General features: G+C 45.4%; 1 protein-coding gene across 1 annotated transcript in view; it reads right to left on the bottom strand.

Annotated features, from left to right (window-relative positions):
* Positions 1-25,471, bottom strand: part of LOC121006026 — a 36,649-nt gene extending 11,178 nt beyond the window's left edge. The window contains exons 1-9 of the mRNA XM_040438911.1: positions 25,385-25,471; positions 15,776-20,941; positions 10,876-10,936; positions 9,820-9,902; positions 9,129-9,382; positions 7,799-7,959; positions 6,181-6,333; positions 5,305-5,434; positions 795-869 (exon numbers count right to left, since the gene is read on the bottom strand). Coding sequence (XP_040294845.1) covers positions 795-869; positions 5,305-5,434; positions 6,181-6,333; positions 7,799-7,959; positions 9,129-9,382; positions 9,820-9,902; positions 10,876-10,936; positions 15,776-20,930 — 6,072 coding nt within the window. The 5' untranslated portion in view covers positions 20,931-20,941; positions 25,385-25,471. The remainder of the gene's footprint in view (positions 1-794; positions 870-5,304; positions 5,435-6,180; positions 6,334-7,798; positions 7,960-9,128; positions 9,383-9,819; positions 9,903-10,875; positions 10,937-15,775; positions 20,942-25,384) is intronic.
* Positions 25,472-26,351: the final 880 nt, after the last annotated feature.

Genomic DNA, 26,351 nt, shown 5'->3' with positions numbered 1-26,351 from the left:
AGCATCCTTCAGGGGTCTCTCCTAGACGACAAGACTGCTGATCTTCCACGGAGCTTCTGCCTTCATGGAAGCCGAACACTAGAATCTGAAGGCTTTGACTTTTCTGACTAAACCTGCCTTGTTGCTTAAAGGGGTATTCTGACCCCCACACACACATGGCCGCCAGCATCCTGTCCTACAATGCGAGCAGGACTGGTTGTTTTCACTTGTAGAAATACCTTTGGGGGGAGCTCACTACACACTACATACTGGTGAGCGTTCCTGTCAGGCTGCTCAGACATGGTGACATATGGTAGTCAGGATCGCATCATTATCTATTGTGCCCCCTCACCCACCAGGCAGCTCTGCAAGTGGAGGCAACCAGTCCTAGAGCAGGATGCTGGGCTGACATTTTAAATAATTCCCGGAGAACTCCTTTAAAGTGGTTTTCTAAGAGTATAATATGGATGACCTGTCCTCTGGATAGATCATCAATATCGGATTGGTGGGGGTCCGACGCCCAACATCCCCACCGATCCGCTGTTTGAACGGCACTAGACCGTGCGACGTCACGTTTATCAGTCACATGTCAAGTGAATAGGACTGAGCTGCAATACCAAGCACAGCCACTATACAACGTATGGCGCTCTGTTTGGTGAGCTGCGATACAGCATAACCCACTGCTGTCAGCTGAGACCCCCCCAGCGATCATCAGAACAGAGATGCCGGAAGTCTCCTCCGAGAACGCGCTGCACATAAAGGATCACCGCTCCGTGCACCTATATGGGATCGTCCGGAGAATCCAAGCGTCTCACCTTCTCCAGCGCATTGTGGGCCTCTGTGGCTTGCAGCTCCTTGGTAGACCCCGGAGCAGAACGCTTCAGAATATTCTGCGGAGATGAGGAGAGATATCAGGGGTTAAATCAGTGCAATACAAACAGTTCCGAAATGTTCTAAAATATTTAGGGGGTCATTCATTAAGACCGGCGTTTTAGATGCCAATCTTAATAACCCCTATAGCTGGCGGTGGATCCGGCAAAGCTATGAAGAGGCGCCGGCCTCTACATACAGCGCCAATCTAAAGGTAAGACAGCTCCCGAGCGGTCGCCTAAAACAGGTGTAGAAAATGATGAATGAGACGGGCCTTCCGCCCCTCCCTTTCCCACGCCCGCTTTTTTAGACGTGGCGTGAGCGGGGAAACGTCCCAGTAACCTTTGCGCTGCAATCTGCGCCAGAAATACGCCAAATATAGGCGTATTTCTGGATAATAAATGACCCCCTTATAGTATTAGGTTTAGTATTACTGTTACTTTCAAGATCTTTGTTTGCTGTCAGTGAATGGACACATTCGTAGTTTGCACCCAGAGACTGAAGCCCTCTCTTATTCCTGCGCACACAGCTCGGGGTTTGATACTTGGGTGCTATCTGCCGAGATAAGAGATCTGTTCTGCTTATCATCACTCAACTTCAAGACATTTACAGCAAGCAGAGATCTTGACCTAGCGAGGAAGTGTATTCATAAGGCAGAAGGGGCACAGTGATGAACATGAGGAAAATCTAAATCCCTCAATGTAGTGGCACTGAACAGCCACTAGATGGCACAGGACATAAAGGGGTTTGTTGAGGATTTCAATCTTGATAACCCGTGCACAGGACAGACCATCAATATCCGTTTGGTGTGAGCCTCATGCCCCGCACCCCCTGCTGAACGACACAGGTCTGTCCATCATGTAGTGGACGGAGCTGGTAACCATTCACTTCAATACAAGCACCTCAGTTACCAGCTTCGTCCACTACAAATGGGTGGCGCTGTGTAGTTCCAGTAACAGCTGATGAACAGAGGTGTGGGGTGACGGATCCCTGCCAAATGCTGACGACAGGCCATCTATAGAAATACAACCCCTTAAAGGGAACCTGTCACCTGTATTTTGGGTATAGAGCTGAGGACATGAGTTGCTAGATGGCCGCTAGCACTTCCGCAATACCCAGTCCCCATAGCTCTGTGTGCTTTTATTGTGGAAAAAAAACCTGATTTGATACATATGCAAATGAACCCGAGAGGAGTCAGAGCTTGAAAATATGACTCTTCTCTGGTCACACAAGTAAGATATGACTCTTTTATGTTAATTTGCATATGTATCAAATCGTTTTTTTTACACAATAAAAGCACACAGAGCTATGGGGACTGGGTATTGCGGAGGTGCTAGTGGGCATCTAGCAACCCATGTCCTAAGGTCTATACCCAAAATCCAGGTGACAGGTTCCCTTTAAGGGTGCCTGCACAAGATGCCGATTACGTCAGTTTTTTTTACTCTTTTTACTATTTTCGTGTCTCTTGTGCACACTTTGCTTTTTTCCAAGTTGCTGATTTTGAAATCTGCAGCATGTCAATTGTTGTTGCGTTTTTCTTGTGCCGATTTCACCCATTTCAATGAAAGAATGAGACGTGCGGAAAATCAGTATCAAATTCATGCCGAAAAACACATTAAAAAACGCTATAAATTGCACCGATTTATTTGCATTTTTTGGGGCAGTTTTGGTGCCAATTTTCATGCACATCAAGGCTGGGCTCACAAGTGACTGGTTAGCTGCAAATTTTCTGCAGCAGAAAATGTGCACCAAAAAAACTGGAAAAAAAGCACAAAAATGTGCTAAAAACTAGATAAATAACACAAACTTATTTGCATTTTTTTAGGGCAATTTGATGCGGATTTTATGTAGGTGGATCTACACTATGTGCAGCCATGTTAAGGCTCGGTTCACAAGTGACTGATTCGCTGCAGAAAATCTGCACGAAAAAACCCTGAAAAACGCGGGGGGAGGGGGAGTGGGGGCGCTTTTGGTGCAGCTTTTTACATAAATGTGCACCATGTGCAGGTACCCTAAGGCTGGGTTCAGACCTGAGCGTATTTGATATGCGAGTTTAACGCGTGTTTTTGTCGCGCGTTTTTATGCGCGTTTTTTGCAATAGTAAACGCGCGTTTGTGTGATTGACTGCAGTGTCCTATGGCCACAAACGCGCGTCAAAACGCCCCAAAGAAGCTCAAGAACTTGTTTGAGCGTAGGGCGTTTTTCAGCGCGTTCAAACGCGCTGTAAAACGCTCAAGTGAGAACCAGGGCCATAGGGAAGCATTGGTTTTCATGTGTTGAGCGTTTTACAGCGCGTTTGAACGCGCTGTAAAACGCTCAAGTGTGAACCCAGCCTAAGACTTGGTTCAGAAGTAACTGATTCACTGTGGATATTCTGTAACAGAAAATCTGCAGCATTTCTGCTTCTGATCTCCAGCAGGAAAAATACACCAAAAGGTGCGTTCACACACTGCAGATTTTGTTGCAGAAAATCTGCGAGATTAGGCGCAGTTTCATTCATTGCATTGGAAAGCGAGAAATCCGCGGAGTTAAAAATCCGAACCACGTCAGTTTCTACTTTTGTGACTGAGAATTGCTAAAACTCAAGCACTTTGTGGTACTTTACAACGCTGCAGATTCGCATGAAAATCCACGGCAGCAAATCCACATCTAATCAGTCACTTGTGAACCCTAAGGCCCCTTCCACGCGGGTGCAAACCGTGAAGTGAACGCACAGCACCCAAAGGGTTGCATCGGGGATCAAACTGTCAATACTTTGTACCCAGATCGATTCGGTACCGGGATTTGCCTTTTCCTGATACTAGGCTGCACTACTGCGCAGCCTAGTATCAGAGAACATGGCACGCACTGCTCTCAGCACGCACCATGTTCTCCTCAGCAGCACAGTGGAGAAGCAGTCTCTCTCTCCCTCCCTGCCTCCCCAGTGTGCCACTGCCACCATTGACAAGAAAGAGGGGAGGGACTGTGGCCACTGCGCCACCAATGAAGATAGCTAATCCATTAATACAAATACAGGCGGCGGGTGCCAGCTGCAGAATCGCATAACCGGCCTCTATGACAGGGCTCTGCGATCCACGGCAGTTAACCCCTCAGGCACCTGAGGGGTTAACTGGCACGGATCGCAGAGCCTTGTCATAGAGGCCGGGTGCCAGCTATGCGATTCTGCAGCTGGCGCCCGCCGCCTGTATTTGTATTAAAAGGTTAGTTATCTTCATTGGTGGCGCAATGTGCCCCTCCTTCACCAACCCCAGTATTAAAAACATTGGTGGCGCAGTGCGACCCCCCCCCAGTATTAAAGTCATTGGTGGCAGTGGCCACAGGGTGCCCTCCTCATTGGTGGCAGCTCCGATAGGAGCCCCAGCTGTGTAATCGCATTTATAAACAATAAGCAAACATTGAATACATAATCGCCACCTCCGAAAAGTCCAAACTATTAAAATATTAAAAAATATCTCCTTTGCGGTGAACGCCGTTCCATAAAATGCGGAATGCACGCGGCTTTCTTGGTGTTTAATTTTTTTCCGCATGGTATGGAGTATCGCAATACTTTCTTATGGTATCAAAATTTTGGTATCGTGACAACCCCGCACTGAATCCTGACCCGTTCCTTTCAATGGGTCTGTGTACATGAGCGTCGTTTTTCACGTGAGAACCGCAGCATGTTCTACATTCTGCGTTTTTCACGCATAGAAGTGAATGGGGCTTCAGTGAAAAACACTTAACATCCGGATGCGATGCGTTTTTTTTTTTACTGACGGTTGCTAGGAGATGTTGTTTGTAAATCTTCAGGTTTTTTTTTCACGAGCGTGAAAATCGGATCCAAAGGGATTGCGTTGAATGCAGAAAAAACAAACACTGAACGCAATCGCAGACAAAACTGACTGAACTTGCTTACGAAATGGTGCGAGTTTTACCGAACGCACCCGGACGCAATCTGTATCTTTCATGTGGCGTAAGGCTGGTTTCACACATGTTTTTTGTGTTTTTTATTTTCATATTTTTTTTAAACTTGAGGTGCATGTCTTTAGATTCATGGCATTTTTTAAGCAGCATGTCCGGCTATGGCTCCCCCCCCCCCCCCCCCATTTCTACAGAAGAAATTAAATCAGAGGGGGTACATACACATCGCTTGCAAAAAAAAATTAAAAAAAAAATCATGTAGTAAAACACACTATTTGTAAAAAAAAAATGACACAAAATGCAGCTAAAAACAAACTGTCACAAAGTAAATAGATGTGACATGAAAAGACACCAAATTCATGTGCAAAAGAAGCCAAAGGGAGGAAAATATTTAGAAAATTATTATGCCAATGCCCCCCCCCCCCAAGTGGGCGTTACTGGTAGGTTAGGTAGGTGTTTCTGTGGGGCGGGGAGTATCGGGACTGACACATGTCATGTCTGACTTTAAGAACTACAATCCCCATCGGATATAACGGATGAGCAGAGTCCCTGTACCTGTAGGAGCAGCCGCAGCCGGGTGATTCTCTGGAAGGGAAGGATGAGGAACGATTTCAGGCTCAGTCGTTGGCATACGGGGTCACTCTCCAACTTGGCCAAAACTTGCTGAAAACGCGGGTTACCGTTCCTGCCGTGGAGACACGAATCAGTCATTGCGGTCCAAGTGACAATGGCCGCAGGTATCCCGGGAAGGGCGAGACCCAGATCTATTCCACACAATACAAGCGCCATACATCCCCCAGGGCTCAGTTGTAATGAAAGGTTCAGCAACTTCTTTGCGTTTCAATTCCTCACTATTTTCAAGATCTCTGCTTGCCACCAGTGAACGGGAACATTCTTGTTTACGTCCTAAGAGTTTGCTACAATTGTATCCAGTCGAAACAATCCCGATACATTTTGTGACAAACCCTCCGCTGTGTGAAGCACATCAGCCTCCGGGTGTAAAACAAGAATATTTCCATTCATTTACAGAAAGCAGAGATGATGGAAACGGCGAGGAATGTAAACTGGAAAGTATAAGCCTTATTCACACAAGTCTATGGAAATAGACGGAAATCTGCTGGATGCAGCTTTGGGCCTCAACCAACAGAGGGCAGCACTGAGCAGGGAGCACCAACCTCCGGCTGTTCTGAAACTACAACTCCCAGAATCCTCCTTTCACTTCAGTGAGAGTTACAAGAACAGCCAAGAAAGTGTGCATGCTGGGAGTTGTAGTTTTTACAGCAGCTAAAGTGCCGACGAGTAAGTGATATGGGTTGTGAGTATTTTAACACTCCCCCTGATGGGGGACATTATGGTTGTGCGTTGTGCTCCGTCCCTCTATAATGTATCGGTGAGGGATGTCCTGTAGGTGGATAGGCCAGGGCGACTTACATCAGCCTTTGGAAGGTCCGATCCTGGTAGCTCTGATTGGTGACGTACGGTAGGTAGACCCTGCGGAAGTTGGGCTCATGGCTGATCACCACGTCGCACACCTGGAAGTTGTACATGTTGCTCTCAAATTCTTCTTCCAGGTCAAAGAGGAAACTGAGAGAAAAATGCATGTATAATTAAAGGGCACTTACCCCTCAACCACTGATTACAGCGCCTGTCACCCATATGTCCACAGAATGTCCAAAATGTACATTGCTATAAACCCATTTTTCTCTTTCCTTCTGCTGTGCTCGTGTGTCAGTCTTCACTGTTGTTCTAGCATTCTATTAATGGGCCACGAAGCTCAGAATAAACAGCGGAGGTCTCGATAAAGCATGGAAACTGGCAACACTGCTCTAGGCTTGACTGTTCTCCACATCCTGTGACCGTTACCTCCGTTAGTCCCAGCAATCATGTGATCGCCACGGACAGGTCACATGTAGCATGACTCTGGACAGCGGCTTCTCCAAGTACAATGGAAAAAGTCATACAAAAAAAAACAAAAAACTATTCAATAATTAAGTCTCTACAAGGTTTAAAAATAAAAAAAATTAAAGATAAAAAACAAACCAAAAAATGGCAACCAATCGTATACAAAGTCCTACCCCTGAGGCGGGGACCCTAAAACATGGCATGTCATATGTCGAAATAGCCGTCGCACAATAGAGAAAAAAAGAAAATTTTTATTTTAGGGATTTTACTTTATTGAAAAATGACTTTAAACATGAAATATTTTTTTTAACACAATAAAAGATAGAAAACAAATTTAATTACCTAAAAACTGCCATATAACCAGCATGTGCAAAAATCAGAGACATTTTCTGGTCACAAAGACCCAAAATTGGGTCGATATTAAAGGGGTTCTCCATTTTGACAATGTTTACCTCTGCCCAGATACTGCACATTTCTGCCCCATATACCTGTTTTTTCATGACTGCACTTTCCTTCCCCTGTTCTTGGCATCACTGCCTATTGGCCTGATGTTTACATGCAGAACTTCCTGTTGCCATCAGCTTCCTCAGATTTTTCTAACCAATCCCGGCATGCTCTGCTATGTGATATTTCTCAGCAATTGCTCCTCCTTACACACTGTTCTCTCTACTGTAGTTACACCCCCAACCTCCCCTCTCCATGTTAGCTAGGGGAGCAACCCCTGAGAACATTACAGAGCAAAGCATGCTGGGATTGGTTAGAAAACCCAGCAGGAAACAGATGACAACAGGAAGTTATGAATGTTAACATCCAGCCAGGATGCAGTGATGCTGAGAACAGGGGAAGGAAAGATGAAAAGCTATATGGGGCAGAAATGTGCAGTCTCTTGGGTATTCTGGGCAGATGAAAGAAAATATTAATTCTGAAACTGGGGAACCCCTTTAATACCCACGTTGTTTTGGGCCTTTTTTATATACTGTTCAAACAGCAGCTTTTAGGTTATTAAAATGATTTTTCTCTCTTATTGTGTAAAAAATGAAATTAAAAAAGTATATATATTTCACGTTCAAAGTCATTTTTAATATGGTAAAATAAAACCCCATATAGAAAAAATGGGGGAGAGACGCTGGCAGGAGAGGATACTCACTCGGAGCTGGCGTCCCGGACCTCAGACAGGCGGGAGAAGAGCCACTGTCGATCCTGAGCACTTAGCACCTCCTGGAGTTCTGCGCTTCTCTGGAAATGATCCACAGCGATGTTCAGACTGCGCAGGTACAGCGCCTCCGACATGATGAGCTCAAACTTAGCCTGAAGACAGGGAGACATCAGCAACTGTTAAAGGGGTCTCCTGCTCTATGTAAGTAATGTATAATGGATAGTGCTACAACTCTGTCAGTTCTTCACTGTGTTCAAGATCTCTGTTTGCTGTTAGTGAATGGAAATTAAATCCAGAGACTGAGAATCCATCCTAGTCTCCACAGCTGTGGAGGTTCTCCTAGACCGATACAGTGCATAGAATTCTCCGCAGTGTGAGCAGGACGACAATGGGTTTTCAGCCTCTTAGGCTGCGTTCACATGGTGCAGCCATGCAGCAGCTTTTATGGTTTATCAAGCAGCCATTAACAAAGCACAATGAAAAGTAGTTTGCAATGCGTTACTCGAATAGTGGCGCGGATCACAGGGCTACATCGTGGCCGCATCTTTGCTAACAAATGGCCACACCATGTGACTGTACCTTAAAGCGGGAGCGGTTGATAGGGCACTTAAGATATGTCAAATTCTACACCATACTGTACAGATCCCCCATAACAGTGCGTCATCCACAGATCCCCCATAACAGTGCGTCATCCACAGATCCCCCATAACAGTGCGTCATCCACAGATCCCCCATAACAGTGCGTCATCCACAGATCCCCCATAACAGTGCGTCATCCACAGATCCCCCATAACAGTGCGTCATCCACAGATCCCCCATAACAGTGCGTCATCCACAGATCCCCCATAACAGTGCGTCATCCACAGATCCCCCATAACAGTGCGTCATCCACAGATCCCCCATAACAGTGCGTCATCCACAGATCCCCCATAACAGTGCGTCATCCACAGATCCCCCATAACAGTGCGTCATCCACAGATCCCCCATAACAGTGCGTCATCCACAGATCCCCCATAACAGTGCGTCATCCACAGATCCCCCATAACAGTGCGTCATCCTCAGATCCCCCATAACAGTGCGTCATCCTCAGATCCCCCATAACAGTGCGTCATCCACAGATCCCCCATAACAGTGCGTCATCCACAGATCCCCCATAACAGTGCGTCATCCACAGATCCCCCATAACAGTGTCATCCACAGATCCCCCATAACAGTGTCATCCACAGATCCCCCATAACAGTGTGTCATTGTGCCTGTCTGAATGAGTCGTGGGTATCAGCTGGTCTTTCCTGTCCATAGTTATTGTGGATTTTCTCCTCACCTCCTGCAGCTTCTGCTCCTCTCGGGTCATTGACAAGAAGGTCACACTGTCCCGGATTTTCGGAATGTCCTGCCACAGGGAGTCAGCAGAGGAGATGGACAGACGCTGCAGGTAGGAGTCCTGGGATGACAGGATCCTCCTCCGGACTCTTGGAGAGCTGGGCTGGCTGTCCTCCGCTGGGGAGTCACCTGGTTTCTGTCTTTGGATCTCCTGGTTCAAAGCCACATCACTGTACTCCTGATACAGAAGGTTGGCTGCAAAAAACGAGGATTATTAGTAGTCATGAGTGCAACAATGCCATCTCCTGGCTAAATGGAGGTACTGCACATGAGAGGGAGAGATGTATAGGGAGGCACATGGGGTACATGCCCTAAGCTACAGTGCTCTGCTGGGTCCATCCTAGGAGAGATGCCAGTGGTGCCGGGAGATTCCCGCTGGCTAATGTGGTCTGTCAGTATCTGTCTAGGTGCCCATGGCTTTGGCGTAATAAATAGCGCTGCATGCAGTCAGATAGTGAACACAGCCTAAGACACAGTTTATAGTTCGGAGGGGTAATCACTGTGGACGTTATCCTGCAGCGCGGGGGACATTGGTGACATTGGTCATGAATGGAAGGCCTGGGCCATACAGACTGGAAGACGTTCTTTATTCAGGAGCTTTTCCATTTGCAGGGTGAAAGAGGAAAACTTACAAGAGTTTATGAATGTGGAGTAACGGCGGTGGATACTTTGTATTGAAACCGAGGAAGGTGGTTTGGTCTTACTGCGGCTCCCTCTTGGAATAAAAAGACACAAGATTAAGAAGATATACAGTGACCACACTCACCCCAGTCACAAGCCGTCCAGACAATCAATAAGCTACGTGCCCTCACTTCTCTTCATAAAATCATCAATTTGATAGGGGAAATATATTCAGGCATCAGCTTAAATGACATCCTGTATTATACTCCAGAGCTGCGCTCACTATTCTGCTGGTGCAGTCACTGTGTACATACATTACTTATCCTGTACTGATCCTGAGTTACATCCTGTATTATACTCCAGAGCTGCACTCACTATTCTGCTGGTGGAGTCACTGTGTACATACATTACTTATCCTGTACTGATCCTGAGTTACATCCTGTATTATACTCCAGAGCTGCGTTCACTATTCTGCTGGTGCAGTCACTGTGTACATACATTACTTATCCTGTACTGATCCTGAGTTACATCCTGTATTATACTCCAGAGCTGCGTTCACTATTCTGCTGGTGGAGTCACTGTGTACATACATTACTTATCCTGTACTGATCCTGAGTTACATCCTGCATTATCCTCCAGAGCTGCACTCACTATTCTGCTGGTGCAGTCACTGTGTAGATACATTACTTATCCTGTACTGATCCTGAGTTACATCCTGTATTATACTCCAGAGCTGCACTCACTATTCTGCTGGAGCAGTCACTGTGTACATACATTACTTATCCTGTACTGATCCTGAGTTACATCCTGTATTATACTCCAGAGCTGCACTCACTATTCTGCTGGAGCAGTCACTGTGTACATACATTACTTATCCTGTACTGATCCTGAGTTACATCCTGTATTATACTCCAGAGCTGCACTCACTATTCTGCTGGAGCAGTCACTGTGTACATACTGTACGTAAACATTTGATGCTAGCAGACTATAGTGGGATTCAGCCCAAACATGGCTCCTGCTTAATCCCTTCAATTGACCATTATGTTGGGCTCAGCTCATGGACTTACCTCAGTAGTACGGCCTCTGGACTATTGGAAGTCTTCTCTTTCACCGCGGGATATCCATCCTCTGTGAAGAAATAGAACATGTGTCTGTGTATGGTTACAATCTTCTCTGACCTCTCCACAAGGCCAGCCATTCACCACAAATCCTTTATTAATATGCAATTTCCTCCAGATTAAAGGAATTTTACAGAAGTTTGATATTTAGGATCTATCCTCAGGATAGCGCCATACATGGTATAGTGGCCGTGCGTGGTACTGCATTCACTTGAATGGGACTGAGATGTGCAAAGGCCATGTGCCTGATAAACGTGACGTCACTGGCCTAGAAAGAGGCTGTAGTTTCCGCTCGCCCCTTCCAATAGCGGATCTGATTAATTACAGGTTTTAATGTATTTAATAAGAGTGCAGACAAAAAGCAAAAGGTAAAGCGTACGCGGCTGGCCACACATTTACTCTGCTCAGTGCACTGTAGCCAGCTAAGACCTGTCCTAGGTTCCTAGTATAGATGATATGTGTATACAGCCAGACCTGCCAATAGCCTTAATACAGTTCCTTGGTTTATGTGTTAAAGATAAAAGTAGAGTTATTCACTGTGACTTCATGTTTAGATGTCATATAACTGTTATATATTGTGTTCACAGAAGCAGAAAAGATAATATGCCTTCATTATACACTGTCGGCCAAAAAAAGAGTCGCCACCAAAAATATTTCGTTGGACCGCCTTTAGCTTTGATTCCGGCACGCACTCGCTGTGGCATTGTTGTTTCGATAAGCTTCTGCAATGTCACAATATTTATTTCCATCCAGTTTTGCATTTATTTTTCACCAAGATCTTGCATGGATGATGGTAGAGTCTGACTGCTGCGCAAAGCCTTCTCCAGCACATCCCAAAGATTCTCCACGGGGTAAAGGTCTGGACTCTGTGGTGGCCAAGCCATGTGTGACAATGATGTCTCATGCTCCCTGAACCACTCTTTCACAATTTGAGCCCGATGAATCCTGGCATTGTCATCTTGGAATATGCCCGTGCCATCAGAGAAGAAAAAAATCCATTGATGGAATAACCTGGTCCTTCAGTATGTTCAGGTGGTCGCTGACCTCATTCTTGGAGCACATACTGTTCCTGAACCTAGACCTGACCAACTTCAGCAATCCCAGATCATAGCATTGCCCCCACAGGCTTGTACAGTAGGCACTAGGCATGATGGGGGCATCACTTCATCTGCCTCTCTTCTTACCCTGATGCGCCCATCACTCTGGAACAGGGTAAATCTGGACTCATCAGACCACATCACCTTCTTCCATTGCTCCAGAGTCCAATCTTTATGCTCCTTAGCAAATTGAAGCCTTTTTTTCTGGTTTGCCTCACTGATTAGTGGTTTTCTTACGGCTACACAGCTGTTCAGTCCCATTCCCTTGAGTTCCCTTTGCATTGTGCGTGTGGAAATGCTCTTACTTTCACTATTAAACATAGCCCTGAGTTCTACTGTTGTTTTTCTTCGATTTGATTTCACCAAACGTTTAAGTGATCACCGATCACAATCATTCAGGATTTTTTCCCCGCCAAATTTCTTCCTTGAATACGATGGGTCCCCACTATCCTTCCTGTTAATAATGCGTTGGAAAGTTCTTAACCCAATTTTAATCGTTTCTGCAATCTCCTTAGATGTTTTCTCTGCTTGATGCCAATGATTTGACCCTTCTCAAACAGACTAACATCTTTTCCACGACCACGAGATGTGTCTTTCGACATGGTTGTTTAAGAAATGAGAAGCAACTCATTGCACCAGTTGGGGTTAAATAACTTGTTGCCAGCTGAAAGATAATCGCCCATGCAGTAATTATCCAATAGGAGGCTCATAACTATTTCCTTAGTTAAATCCAGGTGGCGACCTTTTTTTGGGACAGGCAGCGTATAATGTAAGGCAAGCTTAAATGATACAGCAGAAACAACAGAAAGCATAGAGTTAAACTGTTGTTTCTGGGCAGGAGTCAAGACCAATCACAGCCAGCCTCACACACAGCAAGAGTTTTGACCAATCACAGCCAGCCTCACACACAGCCTGTGTGGGAAATTCCCCTAGCAGGAGCTGCTGGAATCAATATTCACCAGAGAGAGAAGCTGAACAGACATTCACTCCACTAAGAGCTGTGTTTTATGGAAGCAGAGAGGCCAAAATAGGTATTTAAAACTGGTATATAAATGTTCGTACTGTTAATATAGTGATTAGAACTGTATACTGAACCAGTTATATGTGTGTTTACTTACAGTTCCACCAATTGCAAACCACAAATTCAATTGAAAACCACAAAGTTCACAATTGCAATCATTCAAATTCCATATTGCAATCCAAACTGCATACAACCATACCAGATCATACTCAACCAATCTGCAAATAGTTACTGCTAACTGCATACTGCAAATTGCGACCAAATTCAGCAAGTGAACTATTAGTTAGACCTCAGATATACCTCTCAGAGAGATCATAAAGTGCTTAAATAACTTAAAGTGAGAGTACAGATACTGAAGAGAGAAATATATCCACTATTTCTATGTTGAATGACCAGATTGAACAGTTGAACCACCATCTTATGCATACCGCCATTTTGTGATACCTTTCCAACACTTTCTATGTACATAGACTATCTGCTGCGGAGGCGGCAGTGTTATATGAAGAAAAGTTGAAGTTAATAAAGAAGTTATTTCAAGCATTTGATGTGCTCTTTAAACCTACTGTTATCATAGAATGGCGCTAGAGGAATCACAGAGTAATAGACAGTCTAGTTAGATGAAAAGTCAGAGATATGAAAATTCTTCTAATGCCACAGAGCAAAAGGCACTTCATAGTGCTGCGCCTGCCACATACACGGCCAATGCCACGTGGCACATGACAAAACACGTTAAAGGCTCAGCCCCACATGATGGATTTTGCTGAGAATTCGCCATGGCTTGCAACAAATCTGCACCACAGTCTTCAGGAATTGCATGCAGATTTCCTGCCGATGTCGCCCTCTGCATCGCAAAGTGTGAAATCCGCAGCCTAACCTGACCTTCTGCGAATATAAAATTCACACTGCAAGACCAATTATCTGCAGATTCTATTGTGGACATTTCCTGCAGCGTGTGGATGAGATGTACGCAATTTATCAAAAAGGGACTGTCCACAGAGTCCAGACTGGCGACCAATGACATAGGGTCTTAGCGAAGCTCTGAGGCTTCCCCCCAGTTCCGAACATGGCGCTCGGCTCAGGCACAATTATCATCTTGCAGCTTGTGACATGTGACAGACCTGCCCAGGGACTCCTACATAAACATAGCTGAATGCTACAGAATGACTTCAAAGTGGACTAACTTGTATTTGAGGTCTTGTGACCTGGAGATGTTAATTATCTCAGCAATGTTCCGTCATTAGGCTAGCACCCATCTTCTGAGGTGGGCAGGGACCTTTTCTGGGGTATAATTAGGATGACCGTATAATTAGGCATCATCATCAAAGAACCTTAAAAATGTGTCCACTAAAATTAAGTCCTAGGCTGGACAACAACCTCAGCAGAAGCTGTAAAGGGGACCATATCAGTTCTCACATAGGGTGCCTCCAATTTCAGTTTTTTTTATGCAGTTTTTGAAACCTAAATCAGGAATGGATTAAAAAAAACATGGAGAAGTTCTGTCTGCCCTTAATACCTTCACCTGTTTTATGATCAACACCTTATTTGGGTTTCAAAAAGTGCATTGAAAAGCCCAAACCTGTGGTGGCATCCTACGTTTTCCCAAAAAGAGAACTAGAAAACAGATGGATTTTAAATGATAACGAGTCCCATAGCGACCTGGCCGTGGGATCTGCATATGGATTACCACTAATTGCTGGTCTTCTCCTGTACTTGCCATGCTTGTACAGGGGCAGCCTGACGAATAGCCTATAGGAAGGAGCCGTCCTATAGAAGTGAATGCTTGTAATTACACCTGCTCACCGCTGCGATGTCGACGAAGAGCAGGTAAACAATTAAGGGAAGACTGAGCTGGCACCCCCCCCGATCTGATATTGATGACCTATCCTGAGGATAGGTCACCAATATTAAAGTCCTGAAAAACCCCTTTAAGATGGCCGTAATAGGACCTAGTTTAATGTCTGCATTATGGTACCAGCAACCCCCTCTCTATCAGTCCCTATCACCATAGAACCCTATGTTGACCAAAGTTTTGTTCAGATGAACCGTGAGAGGTCCAAGTAGTATGGTCACATGAAACCGGGCAAATCTTTTGTAAGGACGAGACACGGCTTGGATTTGAAAAATGGTTTAAAGCCCAAGGCTACATTCACGGTAAAAAAAAGGGTTGAAATGGTCTGTTTTTAAACGCCCCCCTGGAATTAATCGTATGGGGGCTGTCGGTCCTATTTTTTGACAGCCATTATTCACAGACCATTAAAAAATGGCCTTGTCAATAAAACCAGAGACTGCAACGGTTCTGCAAACAGCTGTGTGACCCTAATGCATTTGACCAGGGTACAGATCCCTACCAGATCCATGTGCTCTTAATGGATAATATGCTTCTTATATTTCCTATGGTGGTTGCCATACCATTGTGTGATGCAGTATTTTGTGAGTTTTTTAGGCACAGTCCATATAAAGCAGTTATCGAACACCATACAAAACTTCAGTGATGCCATGTCATGGTACCCTATTTTTTTATATATGGTTTTGTGCATAAGCCTGTAGAACACTGGTCTCCACTGTCTTCAATTAGTAGTTGTAATTTATTCCTTGATCAATTCGCAATCACCACCAAGAGAGGACACTAGACTACAAAAAAGGTCAGAATGTGATACACCTTGTCAACCCATCATATCACTATCAATGTTTAAAAGTTTTCGAGATATAATAATATTACCCTGCCACCTACCTCTTACTGTTTCCATGGAAGGTAAACTTCTTGATTGATCAGACTCTTCTGAAATAGTTTGCTGGTGAGGTAAAGGTTTATTTTTGGAGGAAATTTGGACTTTGTTGATATTAACTGGTTGGATCCTTGGTAACTGACTTATTCCTGGTCCCGTTGGATAATCTCTCTGAGGAATGGCAGGAAGGTTTGGGTTACTGAACCTCTTAGCAGTTGGTTTAGCTCCAACGTTGCTCTTTTTATGCCTTATGGTGGGCCGTCTCACCAGGGGATTCTCTGACGGTTTCATAGATCTAATTTCACTTACCCCACCAGAATTTCCTACGTATCGAGTGGGTTGAGGAGGAAGCCACACAGGGGCCACTGATGGAGCCATCATTGGTTTTGTATCAGATGGTCCCTCAGTAGATTTAAGGGAATATTTGGATTCTACAACAATGTTTTTGGTGTTCTTGTTGCGAAAAAGGACCTGATTATCTATAGGTGCTGACTGGAAGGTCCCTTGACTTGTATTATCCATGTCGCCTTGTTTAAAGTTCTCTTTCTGGTAGAACCCAGACTCTTCTTGCATATCACTTAGCAGAAGCATGGGGTTAAATATTTGCGTAGGATAGAACGTATTTTGCTTTGCTGATCTTGTATCTGTTGTCCCATGTTTAGTTTTGTTTTGATCCTGCATTGGAAACAAGACAGAGGTTGTGGATTGCGTGAGAATTTCAGCTGAAGTAGGGCTATAAGAAGAGGTAAATTTGTCACAAGGAGGAGTCAGACTTCTCAATCGACCCCTCGATAAACCTCCAGTACTGGAGCTGGCTTGTGGCTTTTCTTCTTGGTCAAGAATCAAGCAAGGATCTGTGTTACTCCGCTGCCTTCTTACGAGTTTGACATTTTCCAAATTTGTATCTGTAGTTTTTGCAGTTTCTGAACTAGAGGTCACTGAGTCTTGGCCAGAGCCAATCACAGGATGAACATCACTCAAAGTACTTTCTTGGTAGCATGACTCTCTGAAAGGTTCTTGCATGGTTTCTTGTCTGTTTATACATTTTGACTCTATACTCTTTTGTAACAATTCATGAGCTTTACTTTTTGAACTAGATCGGACTATATCGTCTGATAAAATCCCAATGTCCTTTAATCGGACAGGAAAAAATTCTAGTTTATAGTGGTCAGGCTCATCCGGAGGAACTTCTTGAGCATGATGATCCACGTGTGAGAAACTTAGTTTACCATGAGTGTCCAACATGGTCATTTCCTCTTCTGGAACCGGTTCTGGATCACTTAACCTCGGATGCTGGAGGCTTGAATCATCTTTTGAGTCACTGGTTTGTTCTGCATGTACTACTGATAGGTGCAAACATGGTTCACTGATTTCTTGGACATCAGAAGACACCTCTTGGATATTGAGCTCTGCGTTGTATCCAAGCCACAGACTTTCAGAAGGTTCATTTTGAGTATCTTGCCTCTTCTCTTCCATCAGTCGTGGACTATGAACATCCAGTTGAGTTTCGATACTCATTGTACAGTCCATATATGATTTGTCATCAGTAGTAACTTGTGTATACTGCAGCTCATGCACTGTGTCTTGGTCCAATACATTAGGATTATCTTCAGAAAGTCCTTCACCAGTCCCTACTAGATTCTTAATACTATGTAGCTTGTCTTCAAGCCTCTCAAATTCTACATAGGCGAGCTCTAGATCCTCAGTTAGTTGGATGCTTCTGTTAAATCCCATCTCTGTTTGAAAAACATAATAATCCTGCTCATCTTCAAAGGGGGCATTTTCATCAAGGACTCTTGAAGATCCTACAAAGCCCTCATTAGTTTTCATCTGAACTAGTTTTTTGGCCATTTCACTTTCTTCACTAGACTGTTTAGTGATGATTCTGTCCTCACTCACGACTTCCTTCATGTCTATCATGCTGGCATCTCCAGCTTCTGTATCCTCAGGGTCAGGTATACCCTGTAAAGCATTTTCTTCAACAGCCTTAATATAGATGCCTTGCATCTCATGACCTTCCATCCCTTTGTAGATATCCTGTTTTTCTTCATGGTCTTTCTCCATATAGACAAACTGTGTCTCTTCATGAAAGGACTCTTTACAGACATTCAGGACTTCTTCATTGATGGCTTCTACGTAGATATCGCAAGGCTCATCAGAATCTCTCTCGCCACAGACATTGAGTGTTGCTTGACAAACTGTCTCATGGCGGTCAAGTTCATCAGTCTCTAGTATTTCTGCACTTTTTATCAATCTATTTTCGTATGGTTGCTCTGTATTTAAGGTCCCTTTTTTATCATCGGTGGTTTCATCATTCAGTGCCTGCTCAGGAACAGCAGTCTTACAGTCTTCATCAAACTCCTCACTGTCAATCCCAAAGAGTGTCTTATTGCCCTGTAGCTCTCCTTCTGCATTAAGACCATGAGGCCTAGTCATGTCACCAGCTACTAACCCACTGACTGTGTCCTCATGAGGATACCTAGTCAAGTCATGGACTGGTTCAAGAATAAAAGACCCAGTTTCCTCATGGACCATCTCCTGTTCACAAGCCTTAGCCTCCTCATTGACAGTCTCCTGACCATAAGACTCTATATCATCATTAGATGTGTCCTGACTATGAAGTGTGACCTCCCTGTTATCTGTCGTCTTGTTGCCATGACTAAAAGGGCCAGCCCCTTTACTGGATATCTGTAAAGCAAAAAGCATAGTCTCCTCAGTGACTGACTTTGGACCATGAAGCTCATCTACCTCATTTACAGTCTCCTGTTCTTGAGGCCCAGCCTCCTCAATGACTATCTCTTCACCAGCCGGCTCATTAATTGTATCCTGACCATAAGCCCCAGCCTTCTCACTGTCTGTCTCCTGTCCATGAGATCCAGCCTCCTCATTGACTGCGTCATGACCATGAGGCTCACCCTCCTCAATTACTGTATCCAGACCAGGAGGACCAGCATCCTCACTGAACATCTCATGACTAAGTGTCTTCTGACCATACTGCCCTGCATCCTCACTGACTGTCTCATGATCATACTGCCCAGCGTCTTCACTGACTGTCTCATGATCATACTGCCTAATGTCTTCACTGACTGTCTCATGATCATAAGACCCTGCATCTTCACTGACTGTCTCATGATCATAAGGCTCAGCATCTTCACTGACTGCCTCATAATCATGAGGTCCAGCATCTTCACTGACTGCCTCATAATCATGAGGTCCAGCATCTTCACTGACTGCCTCATAATCATGAGGTCCAGCATCTTCACTGACTGCCTCATAATCATGAGGTCCAGCATCTTCACTGACTGCCTCATAATCATGAGGTCCAGCATCTTCACTGACTGCCTCATAACCACGAGGTCCAGCATCTTCACTGACTGCCTCATAACCACGAGGTCCAGCATCTTCACTGACTGCCTCATAACCACGAGGTCCAGCAACTTCACTGACTGCCTCATAACCACAAGGTCCAGCAACTTCACTAACTGCCTCATAACCACGAGGTCCAGCATCTTCACTAACTGCCTCATAACCATGAGGTTCAGCATCTTCACTCACTTTCTCATAACCATGAGATCCAGAATCTTCACTGACTGTCTCATAACCATGAGGTTTAGCATCCTCATTCACTGTTTCCAGTCCATGAATTTCAGCATCTTTCCCAATTTCTTCCTGTTGAGCCTCATTAATCTTTCTGTGTTTCTCCTGACCAAGAAAACCTGAGCTCTCACTCACTGCCTTATGACCATGAATCCCTGGATCCTTACTATCTGTCTCATGACCATGAATTCCAGCATCCTCACTCACTATGGCATGACTATGAAGCCCATCGTCCTCACTGACCGTTTCATGACCATGAAGCTCATCGTCCTCACTGACTGTTTCATGACCTTGAAGCTCATCTTCCTCACTGACTGTTTCATGACCCTGAAGCTCATCTTCCTCACTGACTGTTTCATGACCCTGAAGCTCATCGTCCTCACTGACTGTTTCATGACCCTGAAGCCCATCGTCCTCACTGACTGTTTCATGACCATGAAGCCCATCGTCCTCACTGACCGCTTCCTGACCATGAAGACCAGCGTCCTCACTGACCGCTTCCTGACCATGAAGACCAGCGTCCTCACTGACCGCTTCCTGACCATGAAGACCAGCGTCCTCACTGACCGCTTCCTGACCATGAAGACCAGCGTCCTCACTGACCGCTTCCTGACCATGAAGACCAGCGTCCTCACTGACCGCTTCCTGACCATGAAGACCAGCGTCCTCACTGACCGCTTCCTGACCATGAAGACCAGCGTCCTCACTGACCGCTTCCTGACCATGAAGACCAGCGTCCTCACTGACCGCTTCCTGACCATGAAGACCAGCGTCCTCACTGACCGCTTCCTGACCATGAAGACCAGCGTCCTCACTGACCGCTTCCTGACCATGAAGACCAGCGTCCTCACTGACTGTTTTCTGACCATGAAGACCAGCATCCTCAGTGACTGTTTTCTGACCATGAAGCCCAGCGTCCTCCAAGATGTTTTCCAGACTATGATGCCCAGCATCCTCAGCGACTATTTCCAGATCATGAAGCCCAGCGTCCTCCAAGATATTTTTTTGACCATGATGTCCGGCATCCTCATTGTGCTTCTCTTGACCACAGGATTCAGCATCTCCAACCTTCTCTTTATCATACGGCTCAGGTTCTAGCGCAACACTCTTTTCGCTGGCGGTCTCCCATTCATCCGTATCATCACTAGATGTCTCAAAGGGAGTCTTATTTTCCTCTTTATGGTGTTTCATTTCACTGTCTAGAGGTCTCTCCTCGGGAGTGGTCTCCACCACAGCAGGAGATGCCTCCAGTTCACCAGGTGAGGTGGCGACATGTATTTCTGCTGTGTCATCATTAGACGATGATGTGTCATGTGATCCTTGACACAGTTCTTCATGGCAGGGAGACAGACTGGCCTGTGTCCCAGGATTTATGATTTTATTACTCAGCATTTCCAAGGTAGGCAGCCGCAAGTTCTCCAGTAAATCAGAGTCTGACTCCATGGCTGTCTCATATCCGAGGCCTCTGCCTTCTGTCTCTCCTGTTCCTCTGCACGTAGACTTCACAGCTGTCTGCCAGCTGACGGTTTCCTGCTCTGGTCCTTGCTCATCTGTACTTTGCATTGTCACTCCATCTGTAAGAGAAATGCAAAAATGTTATGAGGTATCACTTTCTGTTTTAAAATGACCTTCTCCACATCTCCAGGTGCATGGACCAAATGCAGGGCGCGCTACCTGCTAGAGTCCAGAATGTAAAGTGCAAGGTTCCAGCGCAAAACTTCCTTTATTAAATCATGGAAGATGACAAAAGTAAAAACATAAGCAAGACCTACGCATTTCAGGTGGACACCCCACTTGTAAACATGTTTAGGTTCTTACTTTTGTCATCTTCCAGGAAGTTTTATGCTGGATTGGTGATGGAGCCCTGCACTTTACTTTCAAGAGAAACGCAAAAGAAGTGACAAAAGAGAAAACGAAAAATAAACACACAGCGGAAAAGGTTATTTAAAGGGAGTGTCCATCGGTGGTCAGGGCTTGATGGGCACCAACAAAGGTCTCTAGGTCTCTGCATTAACCTCACTGCCTCCTGCAGGTAGATAGGTTTAGGGCCCTTTTACACGGGCAGATCCTCTGAGCGCTAAATCAAAGATACAACATGCTGATCAGCAATCATTAGAATGGGGATAAATGATCGCTAATGCGATCATTCTTCCTTATACACTTTTCATTTGTTGCCAGCACACCCCGTTTACAAAGGCTCATGTTTTGTTGATGAAATTATGGCGGATAAAAAGTAATATCATAGGATAAGCGATCGATCGCTCATCAGGTGGTCAGAGCCATATATAAAAGCGGCAATTATTGGCAAAATGTTCATTCCCGATCAACGCCCAGTGTAAAAGGACCATAGTAGGACTGGATCGTAGGAGGAATGCCAGCCACATAAATGAGGAGGGCGACTCTCTGCAGACAAGTGGAAGAGGGGCTTATGATTATAGTATATATAGCTTAAAGGGGTCCTCGGAGAACAGTAAACTCCATTGAGCTGAAAAAGTGCAAAAGTTAAAACCAACATTTTACCTGTCACAGATACTCTGGGTCCAGAGCCGAGCTCCCTTCTCCTCCGCTTGTGACAGGCTATCTACATGCACATCACCGCTACTGGCCAATCAGTGGTGGTCACCTGCCATGCCTGAACATGTCACAGTTGAGGCCATTGATTGTCCAGCGGTGACTGGAAGTGGCAGGGAAGGGAGCTCCAATGGACTCGGAGTGCCTGTAATAGGTGAAACTTAAAAAAAATATAAATATTTTTGTACCCTGCCCTGTCATGTCAACTTGGGTTCCCAGTTCTGGAGAACCCCTTTAAGACTGGGTAGATAAATTCTGGTCACCACATGGCCGCATGATTTCGGAAAATGGTGGCCACTATGGCAGAGCAGGGTGTCAGTTCGAAGCGCGTAAAATCGGACCAGAGGGTTCACGTAGCAGTTGAGGTGGGGTTAACGCCTCATGTATACAACCATATGTATTTTGTGGTCTGCAACTTTTTTTTACTTCATCAGGTCAATGGTCCGCATTTTGCGGCCAAGTATAGGACATGTTCTGTACTTTTGGATGGATTATCCGTGGGCTTTCCGAATCTGAAAAAAGATAGATTATTTTTGTACAATACGGACCATGGACCCATTGAAGTCAATGGGTCTGCAAAAAGAATGTGCACCACACACAGACTGCATCACAGATACGGTCATGTGCATCTGAACCCTAAAACCACATTGGAAAAAAAACTATGATGGCGGTTTTAATACGATTTTCCATGCGGACACAATTTTTACTGGTTTCACCTTTAATAACCACAACTGCATCAAAAACCACATCACAACTGCTAGGTTTGAACAGACCCTTAAGGAATGAGCATAGCGCTTACCATACAGACCGATAGGCCTGTAACGGTTTTATCCGTTATCCGTATATGCAAATGGTGCAAGTCGCACAATAAAGTCAGAAAGTTGCTGAAATTTTCAATCCAGAAAACTCACATCTTCCTCTGCGCCAGTGGCCTGCAGCACACGCTGGGAGTTGTAGTTGCATAAGAGATACTGAATCACTTTATAAAAAATTTTTTACAGGTAAGTTCACGACCGCCTGAGGTGAGGCGACAAGGCAGTGGCACGCCAAGAACTTTCTGTTAACCCTCACCGCACCAGTGCAGCCCAATTTAGCCATGCTGTCGTACCAGTATCTGTAAAGATAAAATTAGCCAGACTCCTCCCCGGAGGCGCTCACGCCCTGCGACTTTTTTACGTAACCCGGCTGCCAGATGACCCAGGAACCATGGCTCCAGAAAATGCAATTCTAAAATTAGTGGAGGTGCGGTGACCAGACAGCGAAATAATGAGTATAATAGGGGTGTATGATGGGAGTCGTTTTCTGTCTGAATATCCATAACTGGGGCGACATCACCAACTTTTGTTGTGAAAAATGCCGCTTTACGAAACCTCAGGGACAAAGTCGACTCAAATAAGTACAACCAACTCCTTTGATGCCGACAAGTTGCCCTCTAGTTTCGTATAAATAAAGTTTATTGAGAGAAGAAAGATAGGCCTCATGTACAAAGTCAGTGCAGTTGCCCATAACAACCAATCAGATTCTAGCGTTCAGTTTTCTACTGCAGTGAGGAGATCGCTCGGTTGCCATGGGCAACGCCTCCATTTTATGTTCTATTAGTTTATGTATGATATGTTGTCTTTAGTTGCGGTGCTGCCCTGGGGAGGTCCCAGCAACAGCTCATCAGCTCATCGTTTCAATAAGCTTTATTTATACAGAAGTGAACACCTTAGGCCTCATGCACACAATCATATTTTCAGTCCGCGTCCAATCCATGGACACATTCGTTTCTATGGGGGCCACAAAAAATTTAAATACGAACAGCACACATCGTATCGTACATTTGAGGTGAATTTATCAATGTAATTACGCCAGTCAGATATATATATATATATATATATATACGAAAAATGGTGGCGAACTGCGGCAGAGACAACACGATGTACCTCAGTTCTTGCGCCATATTCCTCAAGGGAAACGCCAAATGTCATATTTATCAAGGCTCTTCCCTCTAGAACATTCTTTTTTTTTTTTTTTTTAAACGTGTAAAAGGAGGCAAGGCTTACATCTCGGGCAAATCCGTGTCAAATTCCGCAACCAAATCAGCCAGTAACACGTGCGGATTTTGGTGCGGAAATGCAGTGAAATTCTCATGGAAACCCGCCGTGTGCATGTACCCTGAGGCGCGTTCACGCTGTATTTACTGATGGGGATTTTGTTGCCAGACATAGCCGTTTCACTGGTGTAAATGGAATCTGCGCCGTGGGTCGACGATCAGGTCAGTTCATGGCCACGGTGGCCACATGCAGATTTGTCTCATAAATGAGGCTAAATCCGCAGGGAAAACCACTTAAGAAATCCAAGGGTCAACCTCAGATATCTGCTGCAGATTCCACAGCGGATACATGTAGGGCTTCCCCGAGGTGTACAGGCTGTGTGAACATGGCACATATTTTCATTTTGTCTCTGTTCCTTTTTTTCTGCGGACCATATACGGAACCATTCATTTCAATGGGTCCGCAAAAAAAACTGAAGTTACTCCGTGTGCATTCTGTTTCCACATGTCCGTATTCCCGTTCCACAAAAAAAAACAGAACATGTCCTATTATTGTTCGCATTACGGACAAGGATAAGACTGTTCTATTAGGGGTCAGCTGTTCTGTTCCGCAAAATACGGAATGCACATGGATGTGATCCGTATTTTTTGCGGACTGCAAAATACATACGGTCATGTGCATGAGGCCTTAGACTGACTTATTGCACGTGATATATTGCGATGCAAGCTTGATAGTAGTAAGTAGACATAGGGTACCGTCATATATGTCACACAGCATTTTCTCCGCCATACGTGTATTACCGCAGGGCAGGACGTTTGGGCACTAGTGGTTATTATCGCACGCATTGCCCTAAGGCCAGGACAAATATGCGCACGCCATAACCTCACGTACCCAGGGAAGACACATTGTGAGATCATATGGAATCACATGTAGTGTTGAGCGAACTTCTGTTTTAAGTTCGGCGTCTAAAGTTCGGCTTCCGGTTAGCGGAGAATCACGATATGGATTGCGAATTCCGTTGTGGTCCGTGGTAACGGAATCAATAATGGCCGATTATTGATTCCGCTACCACGGACCACAACGGAATTCGGAATCCATATCGGGATTCTCCGCTAACCGGAAGCCGAACTTTAGACGCCGAACTTAAAACAGAAGTTCGCTCAACACTAATCACATGCTAAAAAAAAAAATACAACGTGGTTATTGACAAAATCCATTTGTGGGCGTTCCCCCAACCTTTAGTCGCGGTTCGCCTATTGCAGGGCGACTATGGACACTGTACAACATGGCTGCTGTGTAAAAAATAAAAAAGGTAAACAATGAACTACAAAAAGTTTCCTCCCTTCAACATGTCGCCTAAACCACAGCGTCACGCGCGGCCTCCTCTGTCCCGGGGTAACTTTCGCCCACCTGATAAGTGGTCACCAGGGTCCACGCCGCCGCCATGCTGGAGGTAACCCTTTCTGGTCCACCTCACTGGCCGGTGTAAAACGGTTAACTGATAGATCTCACTGTCCAGGAGACGAGCTGTGATTTTGAGGTCTCCGTGTGGAATCTGACCCCCTCCCTGGTCCTGACAACTCCGAGGGAGGGGGTCAGAGATCCGGTTAAACATTACACCTCAGTTACAGATCAGCTACAAGTAATTGGACTTTACAATACGTGCCCCCCCGGGGGGGCTCTGCAGGGCCCATCGGCATGTTATCAGGAAAAAGCCAAGTTCTACTACAGACCAGGGGGGGCCATAGCCTGCGACTCTCCTGCTGTTGTGATACTACAACTCCCAGCATGGCCTAGGAAATAGTGCAGGGTGAAGACCGCCAGTATACGCAGCACTGAGCACAGGATGGGTGTAAAGGTTACTGGGAGGAACTGAAAGAGCAAAAGCAAAATGCCGCTTATCGTCTTACCGGTGCACTGCGCAGATATCCCAGGGGGGGGTCCACAGCAGGTTCTCGCCCCCCCTCTAAACGACTAACGATCAATGGGATGTGACAGTCACACTCGGTCCCACCGGGAATAAAGGTATTTCCTGTAATGGAGAGGAGAGCAGGCAGGTGAGACAGCCGCAGTATGTCAGGGATGGGTGGGGGAGGGGAGACACAGGTGAGACACACCTACAAAGGCTCGGACGTCAGTGGAGCAGACAGGCAGGGACAGGCTGAGACAGCATTGCATGCAGCAGAGAGCGCTCAGGAGGACATGCCAACCAGACGTCTACCATACCTGGGGAGAGAGCGTCACTGTGCCTTTAAGAAGATTAAACTGCATTCTCCAAGATTAGGAAATCCCCCCATGAGTCCCGAGTTCTGCTGCAGACTTCTGTCTTTTACCAGGAAAGCTGGGTGACAACCAATTTGGCCACCACTACAGCTCC

The sequence above is a fragment of the Bufo bufo genome, chromosome 6 (genome assembly GCF_905171765.1).
Source record: "Bufo bufo chromosome 6, aBufBuf1.1, whole genome shotgun sequence".
NCBI classification, from domain to species: domain Eukaryota; kingdom Metazoa; phylum Chordata; class Amphibia; order Anura; family Bufonidae; genus Bufo; species Bufo bufo.
Note: the sequence above shows the minus strand (reverse complement) of the source record. Positions and strands in the feature narration are given on the sequence as shown.